Source organism: Durio zibethinus, chromosome 12, assembly GCF_047325235.1.
Source record: "Durio zibethinus cultivar Kanyao isolate XHJ-2024 chromosome 12, ASM4732523v1, whole genome shotgun sequence".
In the NCBI taxonomy this organism is placed as follows: domain Eukaryota; kingdom Viridiplantae; phylum Streptophyta; class Magnoliopsida; order Malvales; family Malvaceae; genus Durio; species Durio zibethinus.
Window position 1 is genome coordinate 25798934 of NC_143173.1, and position 12502 is coordinate 25811435.

The 12502-nt window shown below is 36.6% G+C and overlaps 2 protein-coding genes and 2 pseudogenes across 4 annotated transcripts; 1 reads left to right on the plus strand and 3 right to left on the minus strand.

Moving 5' to 3' along the window:
* Positions 1–40: 40 nt before the first annotated feature.
* Positions 41–2787, minus strand: LOC111296357 (laccase-17-like). The gene is made up of 6 exons (XM_022890620.2): positions 2361–2787; positions 2117–2268; positions 1779–2023; positions 1567–1695; positions 502–1467; positions 41–349 (listed from the first exon to the last, which is right to left on the minus strand). The coding sequence occupies exons 1-6, from the start codon at positions 2595–2597 to the stop codon at positions 219–221; spliced, it is 1860 nt and encodes a 619-aa protein (XP_022746355.2). The 5' UTR covers positions 2598–2787; the 3' UTR covers positions 41–218.
* Positions 2788–3990: 1203 nt separating this feature from the next.
* Positions 3991–8145, minus strand: LOC111297842 (uncharacterized). The gene is made up of 3 exons (XM_089741486.1): positions 6642–8145; positions 4392–5410; positions 3991–4294 (listed from the first exon to the last, which is right to left on the minus strand). Exons 2-3 carry the CDS (start codon positions 4673–4675, stop codon positions 4156–4158), a joined length of 423 nt encoding a protein of 140 aa, XP_089597612.1. The 5' UTR covers positions 4676–5410; positions 6642–8145; the 3' UTR covers positions 3991–4155.
* On the minus strand, positions 6475–8031 carry LOC111296788 (E3 ubiquitin-protein ligase RDUF2 pseudogene; annotated as a pseudogene). Its single transcript, XR_016326200.1, has one exon. The product of XR_016326200.1 is annotated as an E3 ubiquitin-protein ligase RDUF2 pseudogene (transcript).
* Positions 8146–9951: 1806 nt separating the features above from the next.
* On the plus strand, positions 9952–12391 carry LOC111297922 (hsp70 nucleotide exchange factor FES1-like; annotated as a pseudogene). The gene is made up of 6 exons (XR_016326201.1): positions 9952–10314; positions 10399–10541; positions 10636–10686; positions 11039–11260; positions 11385–11487; positions 11694–12391. The product of XR_016326201.1 is annotated as a hsp70 nucleotide exchange factor FES1-like (transcript).
* The last annotated feature ends 111 nt before the right edge of the window (positions 12392–12502 follow it).

Genomic DNA, 12502 nt, shown 5'->3' on the forward strand with positions numbered 1-12502 from the left:
TATATTGCTCTAAACTAAGTAGATAATCTAGAGATAATAGAAACTTTTAATCGCTTTCATTTCAATGAGGGGAATACAATTATAAAGACTAAAAATCTGCTCAAAAACTCCCATGGGTTGGTGCATGGAAGGTCGACTATGTTACATTATTTATGGTGTCAGAAAGAATAAAAGATCAGACAAATTGAAGTGAAAAAAAAAATGTGGATAGTGAAAATTTAGCATTTAGGGAGATCAGAAGGTGGTGGTGGGAGCTTCTGTTTGCGACCCTTTCCGTCGTTCACAACCCAAGCCATTTTCAAGCCCCAGCTGGTGTGCACTTCCAAATGGCAATGCATAAACCAAACTCCTGATAATACCATAATCACAAACAACAACAAATCAGATCACATAGTATCACCATATGCTGGCTATAGAGTTTTTTTTTTTTTTTTTTAATTCAATTCGCTGCGGATTATTAAATTTCGTATTCATGGATTTTAATTGTTACATGTGAAATACCTGGGTTATCTGCAAGGAATCGAATGGCGACCCATCCACCAGAGGGTACCCCCACTGTGTTTCTCTCTGCAGGGTCAACAAGGTTAAACTTTGCAGGGTCGTTGTTGGGGTTGAAGTTGCCAATGCCCTGACCTACCATAAAGAAATTAAACCCATGAAGGTGCAGAGGGTGGCTTTCTGCTCCGATTATGCTAGTGTCCTGCATCACCAACTCCACGCTAGTGTTAAAGGGTAGAACCACAACTTTGGTGTCATTTTTTACCATAATGTTTCTTGGTGGTGTGCCTGTGTAGTTAAACTTGATTAGAGGGTTGGCAGGGAAATCAGTGGTGAACACGCCCTTTGCTTTGTTAAAGAAGTGAGCTTGAAGAAGTGCAATGTTTGGTTGAACAAACGACACATTGTTAACTGAAGCTGCTAGTTTGGTATTGTTGGGACCTTGGCACGCTTGGTTTTGTGGGCATGGAAGTGTCCCGAGCCCAACTGTGAAAAAGAAGAGTCTATCAACCTTTTTAGGGACATTTGCTGGGAATTTGGCACTGGCCAAGCTACGGATTTTCTTGTTGAATTTCATGGCAAAAGTTGAGTCATTAAACTTTGGAAGTGCTGCTTTTAGAAGAGGGAGTTTCTTAATCGTAGAGTTTGAGGCTGAAGAAGATTTCTCATATTCTAGAATTCCGGTTGTTGTGGTGTTGTCAAAGGCGGCAGGGCCAGTGGCGTACGGCCTAGCTGACATAGCAAAGGTGGTGCTGGGAACCTTAGATTTGGCCCTGAGAAGAACATTAGTGGTTTGACCTGGGCTGATGAGTGCAATTTGTGTTTTGAAGGGTTTGACATAGATTGCATCGGCTTCCACCACGGTCAGGGTGTGGTTTGCAATGCTGAAAAAGAGCTCGTCGTTGAGTGCAGCATTGATCAGACGGAGGAGATAGGTTTTACCAGGCTTCACCTTGAGCTTGAATATATCTGCACGAACAGAGTTTCACAAACCATGTCCAACGCTAAAATTAAAGAAATGGACAATTGTGGATGTTTGATATGGTATATTTAGTAGTATATATCTACCTTTTGCTGAGCAGTTGTACGAGAGACCTGGCAGGCCATTAATGGTATAGGCATCAGAGATATTTGGTGCACCTCCAGTTTGCAGGGCCTGGCTGATAATTGTCTCCGTGTCTGCTTTCCACCATTCTCCTGTAATTTGAGGCAAAGCTTAATTAATGTCAATTTCTATAGTGCTTTACTCAGTTCCTGATATGAGAAGCTAAACGTTTTACCAAAAATTATGGGAACTTCTCTGAAGGGCTGGGGAAATGGGTAAGAGGCATGTCGCTTGGGGAGGATGACAATGGGGCCATAAACAGTTACTCTGAGCCAAGAAATGTGAGCATGCCAAAACAATGTTCCCCTTTGGCCTGTGACGGTGAAGTTGTATACGTAGGACTGTCCTGTTTGAATGGGGCACTGTGTGACATACGCAGGTCCATCCGCCCAACCGCTCCTTAGTTGCCTTACTCCATGCCTGTTTCTCCAGGTTAAAGGCAATATTAATGGACTTTTTGGGAAAAACAAAAAAACAAAAATATTGGAACAAAAACATTGATCGGTTTCGCACCAATGAAGAGAGACATTGTATTGAACATGATTAACCACTTTGACAACAAGACGATCACCTTCCCTTGCTATGATCCGAGGCCCTGGAAACTGGCCATTGATTGTCACAATGTTCTTTGTTTGGCACAATCTTGTCACATTTTGCATCTTGATCTACCCAAAATGTATATGAAACAGATAAATGAGTAGAAAAGGGTAGTGCATTAATTCAAAAAGACAAGCTCTTGGAAGGAGCTGATACGTACGTCAAACTTGTAGTGCCTGGTAATAGCTGCATGCTTTGCAAATGCCATCTCTGGTAATAACCACAGAACAGACAATGCAAGCAAAACAGCTCTGAAAAATGCTGATGAATAAGGTGGAAGACTGGAAACCATCATCTTGCCTTTGAGATTTCCCTTGAAACTGTTGAGAATACGAAAATGATATTGCGAAAAAGGATAGTAAACAATGTTTTGATTGGATATGCAAGAGATAGTCATTTTATAGCGACGGACAAATGGTTTGGTTTGTTAATTAGGTGACTTCTGCAACAAATCCCATTAACCCAACTAGCTGCTGGTCAAGTTATTGAATTTGGTGGTAATGTTCAAGTTTAATAATCCTAAAAACTGTAATAAATTATTCCCAAATTTTCCAATGCCTTCTTGTATATAGTACAAAAGACACCAAACTTAAAGAAGACAGATAAATGAAAATTGCAAGTGCTAAGAATCGAATTTCAATCTTATAAAATTTTACATTTTAAGAATGAGGTGAATGAACCATTTGAATTCAGTTTAAATTTCCTATGTGCCTTTTTTAAAATGCAAACTAAAAGCAATGTTTTTTTCAGACTTAATCAAGATATTGATCAACAAAGTTTATTATAATTTATTCTATTATAATAATTGAAAAGGCCATAAACTGTAACCCCATTAAGATATGGTTGAAAGGGGATGAAATAGAAATATAGTAATTGTGGTATGAATTACAATTCAGGGGTATTTTAGTACAATGCATATAGTAAGAAAACTCTATAGTTTGAGTAGAAATTAAATGAAAATAATTGCTAGATATAATTTATTAATGGTAACTTGATATATTCGTGAATCATGTGTATCAGTAATGTGTGGGTTGGGATTACTTTTCTTCAAACTCTTGTTTAGATACTTGCTAATCAAGACAAAAGGAAGGTGTTGGACAATCTGGCTAGTGGTCGGTTGTTCCTTGCTGTTCAAATCTAACAGCTTTTGATGTTAACCTTGTGCTTCATCTTTCAGCTCCCTTCTTCGTAGGAAACCCCTTGACTTAGCTCTTCATCATTATGCCTAATCTTAACTACCATATTCTAAACGATTGGAAAAGCATAAACTTGGGATTTGGACAGGGAAGGAATGGTTTTGGACATGTTTAAAAGAAAATTCTAAACAAGGGAAAATTATTATTGATGGATGATTCCATCCCTTTAAAAACATAAAGTAATTATAGTTTTTGAAATATCTAAACTGTTGAAACTATGTCACTTGGATTTAATTTAATTTTTTATGAGATATTATTGTGTAATTTATTGATAATATATAATATTTATATAATGATAATACATCAAATACATACTTTATAGTTTGTAAAATGAAAAAGAATTATAAGGGTTTGAAGGTTGAATTTAGTAAAAATGTGAGACCCAAACCATTAATATGTTAGACCAATGAAGGCCAACAATACCAACCCAAGATGAAACAGAAATCCAAGATCTGCCCCAACTTAAAGGCCCTAAAACTTAGCTCATTTCAGCTGGGCTTGTCAGAGACATTAAAGTGGAGAATATATAAGCGGTTTTCTTGCTGATACAGGCTGTTCGTGAACTATAAAAGAGGAAGAAAAACAAACTAAAAATGATTAACATCAAATATGATTCAATTATTAGATATAAATATGTACATCTAGGAGATTGAAGACAAACTGTAGGGAAAATTGACTTAGAGTAGAAAGATAGTGTCTTTGGACTTTACAGCAGAAATTGGGATTAAAATCACATAACAGAGAAGGATGTAAAGGCGCTTATTTGTCAATTTGATTCAGTTTGCCAAGGCCATTACAACGAGCACAGACAATTTGAGTCTGGTCCTTCCGTGCAGCATTTGCCCTCAAAGCCACTCCAGATTGACGAACAAAGCCCGCACCATCACATTCAGGACAGCTGAGATAAAGCACAACAAACAAACATGGAATGCCATACACAAGATAACAAAAGGGCTCAAGGGCGCTTAATTTAAACAGAGAAACAGAGTAATTACATGTCCTTGCGGGAGAAGAGGAGTGGGAAGGCTGTTCCCACCAGAGCAACAACGGCTGCGCCAGCAATTAGATAGGTCGTACTATCAGGTGATACATCTCCAACTGCTGCAACCACTGTCAGAGATCTCTTTTGGTTCTTCTGGCTCTTGGTCCTGGATAAAACTGTTGACCTCAGGGGTGCTGCTGCCACAGCATAACGGGAAGAGAGAGAATGACTCCTTGACACGGGCGATTGTTTCAGACTTGTTGCATATAAAGACTGGAAAGATGCAACGGATGCCATTGCTAACAGGTTCAATTCCTACTGTAACCGCGGAAGTAAGGGGAGAAGCATCCTAAGGTGTCCTTATATCGGCTTGGAGAAATAAGAACGAGGGTTTATATTGTGGATGCTAGAAGTGACACATTGCAGGTTCTGCGCCGGGGTTGTATCTAGCATGTATCAATGGATTTGGTTGCTAACTAGTGGATAAGGCCACGTCAGAACTCAAGATTCTTGTGGTTTCCTGGATAGGGATGGTCCCCACCAAAGATTTATTCGTTTTTGATGCCCAATTTTACCCCCTTTCTAACAGGCAAGGAATCCAGGACCAAGAGCCGTTATTTTGCAGCCTAACCTCTCGCAATCAGGAATTTTCTTGACAACTTTCGAGTAAATCAACTCACAATCTGCAATAGGTAAATCCGAAATAGGCACTTCGGTTGCAAATACCTCACACTACCTTATGCAAGTAAGGCGGAAACTTGACAAAGGTTAACTTCTAGATATTAACATCCATATTGCACGGGCGATGCCATTCCCGATAGATATACAAACAATTCAAAAGCTCAAATTCACCTTCACATCACAGGCCACGTTTTCATAACAAACCTTGGTAACAATTAACACAGCAGTATACCAGAGTGCCAACTACACCAACTGTTAGCATGTGATTCCGTACATCAGTACACACAAAGCCGCAAACATGTTGAAATGGATTAGATTCTAAGTATGGGTGCTGCTGTCGAATATTTCAAACTAACAAGAACAGATAAAGTAATCAACACAATTTCACCAATGATGTTCAAGAAAGTGTTGACAACATTGATCCTAAATGACATCCAAACCGCAAGCTACAGTGAAGAACTGTTCAAGGATTCTTTATATAGATATTTGATGGATAAACTATCAATCAAATTTTCAAAAACTTTACATCACAATTTTTCTAGACAGAAGAACCCAGTCCATGAGAGAGAGATAGAGAATAAAAAAGTAATCATAAAGACACTTTACCTGGCCTTCTAATTTGAGAATACTAGGAAATCAAAGAAAAACATTGTATTCATGACATGCAAAGCATATAAAAGAAATGAAGATGTAAATGATAAATTAATATTAGAACAACTGTAACTGAAAAGTACAGGAAATTCATGGTACAATATATGCTCCACAAAACGTTCTACCATGTTCTATTTGTATTTAGGATATCTGCTTTCTAAATTTTGTAAAATGCTGAGGTTCTTGATTGCAGCTTTTGGTTGCTTTTCTCTACGATAACCTCTGTGAGATAAAATACCATGCATCATATGACTATTGATTTCCATCATTTCAAACTCTCACATCAACTGAAGAAGTAAATGTCTCTTTGGAAGAAAAACAAAACTTGCACAAATTTATAGGGAAAAAAGAAATGCGTACTATCTGATTCAGAAGCAGCCCTATCTAACCAAAAATTTTAAAACCAAACTTCTAAGGCACGTGTTCTTCAAGATAACAATTAATTTCACTAATTAAGGCCTTCACGTTGAAAGAACGAAATAAAGGAGAACAAAAGGCAGTAGGACACCCCCCCCCCCCCCCCCTTGCATCAGTGTGACTGATAACGGTTTAATATGGTAAAGGTATTACCCAAGCAATCCAACCAAGCAATCCATTTGACTTGTACATATGTCTCTATCCAAACCTACATTAATGATCAATGCTTCATTGGTGCAATATCACATTTATGCTCAATAATGAATAATTGATTGAAAACTTAAAATTTATTGAATCCATCACATGGATAAGTAATAACCCCAAACCAGCAAAGTAAACCAGAAAAATCAACATGAACAACTCAATAATTTGTACTAAGAACTGCAAATAAACAACATAATTCCTGATAACGAATTACACATAAGAAAGAAATAAAAAAAATAAATTATCATGACAAAACATACAAATTGAAAATTTTAAGGACTAACATCAATTTATATGTGAGGATTAGTACCTCAGCAACCACTAAAGGATCGTGCTAACCACAAAACTTTATCCTTCATCCACTTCTTCTGCCTCATTGATGCACATAACGACTCATCAAAGCCTCTTTCTCTTTCGACAGAAACTAAACTCGAGTAATTCTTCAATCCTTCACCAAAGTGTTGTTATTTACATCAAAGTAAAATCATACAATCTACAGACATTCCCTTCCTTAAGGAAAACTGCAACATTACAGTATCAGATTATAAGAAAAAAAAAGGTTACCCTAAAAATGGACAAAAAATACATTCAACCAACATTCAATCCTCGAAATCCCAGCTACTGTCCGTTCTAGATGACCTACCAAACACTGAACTCGATCTACTACTTCTAATAAACCCAGAATCAGCACCTGAACGAGGTGAACTTCTAAACCTCCCAAAGAACGAAACAAAATTCCGAAAAACCCGCCCCAATCCTCTACTCTCTTGTGACCTTCTCCCACTAGGCGCCCACGATATCCTTCTAGGAGCACCCGCATTATTAAACCCACCATCCATCTCCGTAAACACTACCGGAAACTCCCTCTCCGCTGCTCTCCTTCCTCCGGCAAACCTCCCCACCGCAAACCCACCTCCCGGTAACCTCCATATCGTTAATCCCACAGCTTCTTCGTCTCTAACCGCCTCATTTCCCCCTATATTGTTTCCGTTATTTTCCGTTGGCAATTCATGGCGGCAAACTGGACAAGAGTTTCGAATCGAAAGCCAAGGTAAAATACAATCCGAATGGTAAATATGCTTACAAGGCATTTCCCGAGCTTCGGAATCGAGCTCGAAAGGCTCTTTACAAACTGCACAGTGAGATTCTGTGCTCACATGGCTTCCAACGATCTTAATCACCGGCATTGATTCAATCGCCGCCTTTGAAGCGGGCGGATGCTCGAAACGGCCAATTCCGTTCACTTCTAACTGAGATAACTGATCAAGAAGCCGATCAAAACCCGAACCCATTAAAAACTCCGACACGCTAGCAGGTAAGGGTCGAAGACCCGACCCGGACCCATCATCGTAATAAAGTTCGAAATTATTGTTCCCTCTATCGGGAACTACGTCGTCGGTTTCCGGTGTGGGACCACGAAGGACGACGACGGGATTGAAAGGGGACCGATCGCCAGCGTTTCGTCGAGCTCGGAAGAAACGAGGAGTGTCAGGTGGGCTGGGACTGAGAGCTGGGCTGGGTGCGTCGGAGTACATGGAGGAGGCGGGGAAACGATGGTGGACGGGAGATCGAGACGGCGTTTCGATTTCTTCGATGAATCCTCCGCCGCAATCGGGGCAGTGGACAGAATCTTGATGGGATCGGACCCGGATAAACCGGTTGCATCTGTAGCACCAATATGGAGATCTAATCGATTCCATCGAAAGAAACACTAAAAGACTTGAAGAAATTAAAACTAAGAAATTTGAGAAATCGGAGAAAATTAAAAACCCTAGAATTTCAGAGAGGAAGAGAGAGAGAGAGAGAGAGGCCAAGAGAGGAAGAGTAAGAGAAATGATAAAATGGGGAAGTCGAGGCACAAAGACTCAACGGTGTAAGCGCGTGGTGTTTAATTAAACGTGGATTATACGCTTTTAATTATTTTTAAGAGGGAGTACTTAACGGAATTTAGCTGCTTGATGCGTTGTTCAGTTAACGGCGTTAGTGAAAATTAAAGAGAAAGCGTTGGAATTTGGATGGTGGGGGCCACGCCAGGGGGAGACAGGGTCCACCGGTTCAGGAATTTTTTGCCAAATGATGCGAACCGGATCATAGATTAGATGCCTAGAGCCTCTCAACTTGTTGGTCAGCGGTCATGTGTCTAATCACTTTTTCCTTTTTTGTTCCTTTATTTTATAGCCTTTTCTTAGCAAATAATAAATCCAATCCTAAAACTTAATTGATTTTTGTATTTATCGAAATAATAAACTTAATATTAAATATTATGTATTTATATAATATTAATTTTATATTAAATATATATAAAATATAAAAATTATTATATTATAATTTATATTGATACGTAAAATATAAAATATATTTTTAATTTTATTAAATTTATATATAAATTTTATTAAAATTTTAAATAATATATATTTATATTATATTATATTTAAAATTATCAAATTAACTTAATTATATCAAATATATATAGTATTTATAGATTTAGATTAACAATAATAAGTTAAAAGGCTTAAATGTGCATCGTCAAGGCATGGACATCAATCCAAAAGCACTGAAAAATTAATTTGCCATGGATGACTGGATTGATAAACTATTATTATTATTATTATTATTAGACATGAGACATAATTATAGTTTTTGTCATTGGATTGATGATAAGGTTGAGAAATTACTAGACATTGTTATGTGACTAACGACTAGATTGTTTTCATGTCACTTTGCCTGCTCTTATTCTTAATTTCTTATAATTTAATCATGGTCAAGGAAAAATCATTGCTCCAATATTTGCTTACTATATCCTTTTTCATTAACATTGAAAAAAAAAAATCGGAAAGATTGAGAAAAGGCTAAGCTAGATATTTAACCGCAAGTGAAAAGGTGGCCATATTGGTTATAGTTACCATTGGGTTGAGTAATGGAAAATATTATGCTTGGTAAAAATGTTATAGTAGCAATCATTATGTTTAGGTTAGTTCATCTTTGTGTTTTTATTTGCTTTTGTTCATGTTTTTTCACTTTATATAATAATTATGTCATATTATTGAAAATTACCATTTAATTGTAATTCACATATTTATATTATTAAAAAAATGTTTGCATAATTTTGTTTTGGGTTATTAATTTGTGCACAAATAATTCGATATGATATGAAATGTATAATTTATAAGTATGTCAAATTTTTAATTTCAATAATTAATAATTAAATTTCAATAATTTTAAATAAAAAAAATAAAATGCATACAGTACCCAATTTTTCAAACGAGTAATCCTATAACTTTAAATCTCTTTCTTTCTTAATCTAAATTATTTTATCATAAATTTATTTATTTATTAGATAATAAATTAATTTATATTAAAAAAGAGTTAAAATTTTGAGTCTTTAAACTTATTTGATAATTTCTAATATAATATGATAATATAACATATAAGTGGTATAAATAAAAAATATGAAAAAAATATAACTATAAATTTTAATAAAAACTATAAATAAATTTAATAAAATCAAAAAAATATAATTCATAATTTCGTACTAATATAAATTATAAATTTTAATATTTATATAAAATATAATATAAATATATAAATTTTTAATATTCTACACAATAGAGATGCACAAATTGTAAAATTATATAATCCCAAACCGACATATAATTAGTTTGGGCCGATGGTAGATTCAATCAAAATAATCAGCTTAGGTCAGAAGGGTCAATTCAGTCGAGAAATCAGCAAACGACTGTCGCTCTAAAATGAATAATCTCGAATCGTTCGGAGTTCTTGCTAAAACCCTCAATTAAGAGAGACCCTGAACGGTTCTCAAATTATCTTGTATTAGTATCACTGTCGAATTCATCAGCAAGAAAAACGAAGGAAGTGATTTAACTTATCACAAAAACTATGGCTGAAGACGGACCCAACTGGGATGGATTGCTGAAGTGGAGCATTGCTAACTCTGATGGAACTCGACCCACTCGTAATTTGAGGTAACCCCATCATTTTTTTTCTTGAATGACCCTTCTTTGCCCATTTTCGATTGATTATTAAGTGGGTTTTTGTTGTTGGTACAGTGAGGAGGATAGAAGATGGTTTATGGAAGCAATGCAATAGCAGAGCGTTGATGTGATTAAGCGAATGAAAGAGATAACTTTGGTGATGCAAACTCCAGAGCAAGTCTTGGAAGCTCAAGGAGTTACTGCTGCTGATATTGAAGGTACTGTTGCAAAATCGCCAAGTTGTTTCAAGCTCTCTTTTCGTTTCTGGGTTTTAGGGTAGCTTTGTTTTACATGCTTATTTGATGGTGGCAGATATGTTGAATGAGTTACAAGAGCACGTTGAGTCTATTGACATGGCAAATGGTAAGTCTTTTCTGTTCATGGAATGCTTAACTTGATGCATTATATCTCTAATAATTGTCGTGTTAGCTATAGTTTTTGGCTGCTTAAAACAAGGGGAATCTTTTTGCGTTTTATGTGATAAATTAATCTACAGGATGCTACCAATGATGGAATTGGCAATATATTCGTTTTCTTTCTCTGGTCCTGTTACTGTTCTTGCAAGAATAAGTTTTCTTTTTTTTTTGAAATGACTAAATGAAAAATGGTTCCCCATTATTTATCCTTTCATGCTTTTCAGTTGATCTCTGGCCTCTTCGTTTTCATCTTTTTTCAGAAAAAACATTTTTACACGGTCTGTATGCATTTGTGGCAGATCTACATTCGATTGGTGGTTTGGTCCCTCTCCTTGGTTATCTGAAGAATTCGCATGCCAACATTCGAGCAAAAGCAGCAGAAGTTGTATCAACTATTGTACAGAATAATCCTCGGAGTCAACAGATGGTTATGGAAGCAAATGGCTTAGAGCCTCTCCTTTCTAATTTTACCTCTGATCCTGATGTAACTGTTCAAACCAAAGCACTTGGTGCAATATCTTGTGAGTACAATTTTTGTTTTAGAATATATCTTATGGTTATTAACACCAATAAATTCAATTGAACATGCTCCTACAGAATCTTGAAAGTATTTTGACATGAAATCTTTTTTCCGTTGTTTTTCGGCTTTAATCCGCCATAATAAACCTGGTATTGCAGCATTTCGACTCGCAAATGGTTACGCTGCCTTGTGAGATGCTTTGGGAATTGAGAGTGTAGGATTCCAAAGGTAATCTTAGATCAACTCTTTTCAGTTATGAATATTCTTTTTGTTGATAATAGGTTTTAGTTTTCAGTATAAGATGTATCCGAAATAAAAATAAATAGAATTTGGATCGTCAAATAGTTTCCTAGAGTTAAATGTTGGTAATAGGTTTTTTCTTTCTAGTTAGTTTTAATTTTGGTTTTCTCATTTTGTTATTTTTTTTCTTCCAGGAAAGCCTTAAACTTGATTCATTACCTACTGCATGAAAATAGTTCAGATTGCAGTGTTGCAAGTGAGCTGGGGTTTCCCTGCATAATGTTGCATCTTGCATCAAGTGAGGATGCAGAAGTAAGAGAAGCTGCTCTCCGCGGCCTTCTTGAGCTTGCTCAGGACAAGACAGGTGGGAACAATGGTGGATTAGGTGAAGAAGATGAGAAGCTGAAGTAACTTCTTGAAGAACGAATTAAAGGCATTAGCTTGATGTCTCCTGATGATCTTGGGGCTGCGGAGGAAGAGAGGCAACTTGTGGACTCCCTTTGGAGTACATGCTAAGGAGCCTTCTTCTCTCAGAGAGAAGGGACTTCTTGCTCTTCCTGGTGAAGATGCACGTCCACCTGATGTTGCCAGCAAGCATTTTGAACCTCCTCTCAGAGGTTGGGCTGCAAATCACACTGTTGATTCCAAGTCCAGTACAAAAAAGCAAGAGACTCCTCTATTATTGAGAGCAGGCACTACAGGCTCCAACTGATGCTGCCAATATTCAAGGTACCACAAGCCAAGAAGCTGAAGCTGAAGGGCAGGCCTAATAATATAGGCAATAGAATTTGTTTGTTTTCCTCTATTTTTCACCTAGAATTGTATTTTCGTCTGTTTTCTGTTTTTTGCTTACTGTATCATAAATTTTAAATCTAATATATGATCTTCTCCACTGGCTTCTTGAAAAAATGTTTACGTAGATGTAAACAAGTTTGTTTTTCTATTGTGTTTGCCAAAATAAACATCTGTAGCACATTAAATATAACATTCTTCTTTGTCTGGT

Coding starts and splice junctions, on each gene's coding strand:
- LOC111296357 (XM_022890620.2), bottom strand. CDS start 2,597: ATGACTATCTCTTGCATATCCAATCAAAACATTGTTTACTATCCTTTT. Junction 1,696..1,778: donor AGAAGTTCCCATAATTTTTG/GTAAAACGTTTA, acceptor CTCAAATTACAG/GAGAATGGTGGAAAGCAGAC. Junction 350..501: donor ATTCCTTGCAGATAACCCAG/GTATTTCACATG, acceptor TGGTATTATCAG/GAGTTTGGTTTATGCATTGC.
- LOC111297842 (XM_089741486.1), bottom strand. CDS start 4,675: ATGGCATCCGTTGCATCTTTCCAGTCTTTATATGCAACAAGTCTGAAA. Junction 4,295..4,391: donor CTCTTCTCCCGCAAGGACAT/GTAATTACTCTG, acceptor GCTTTATCTCAG/CTGTCCTGAATGTGATGGTG.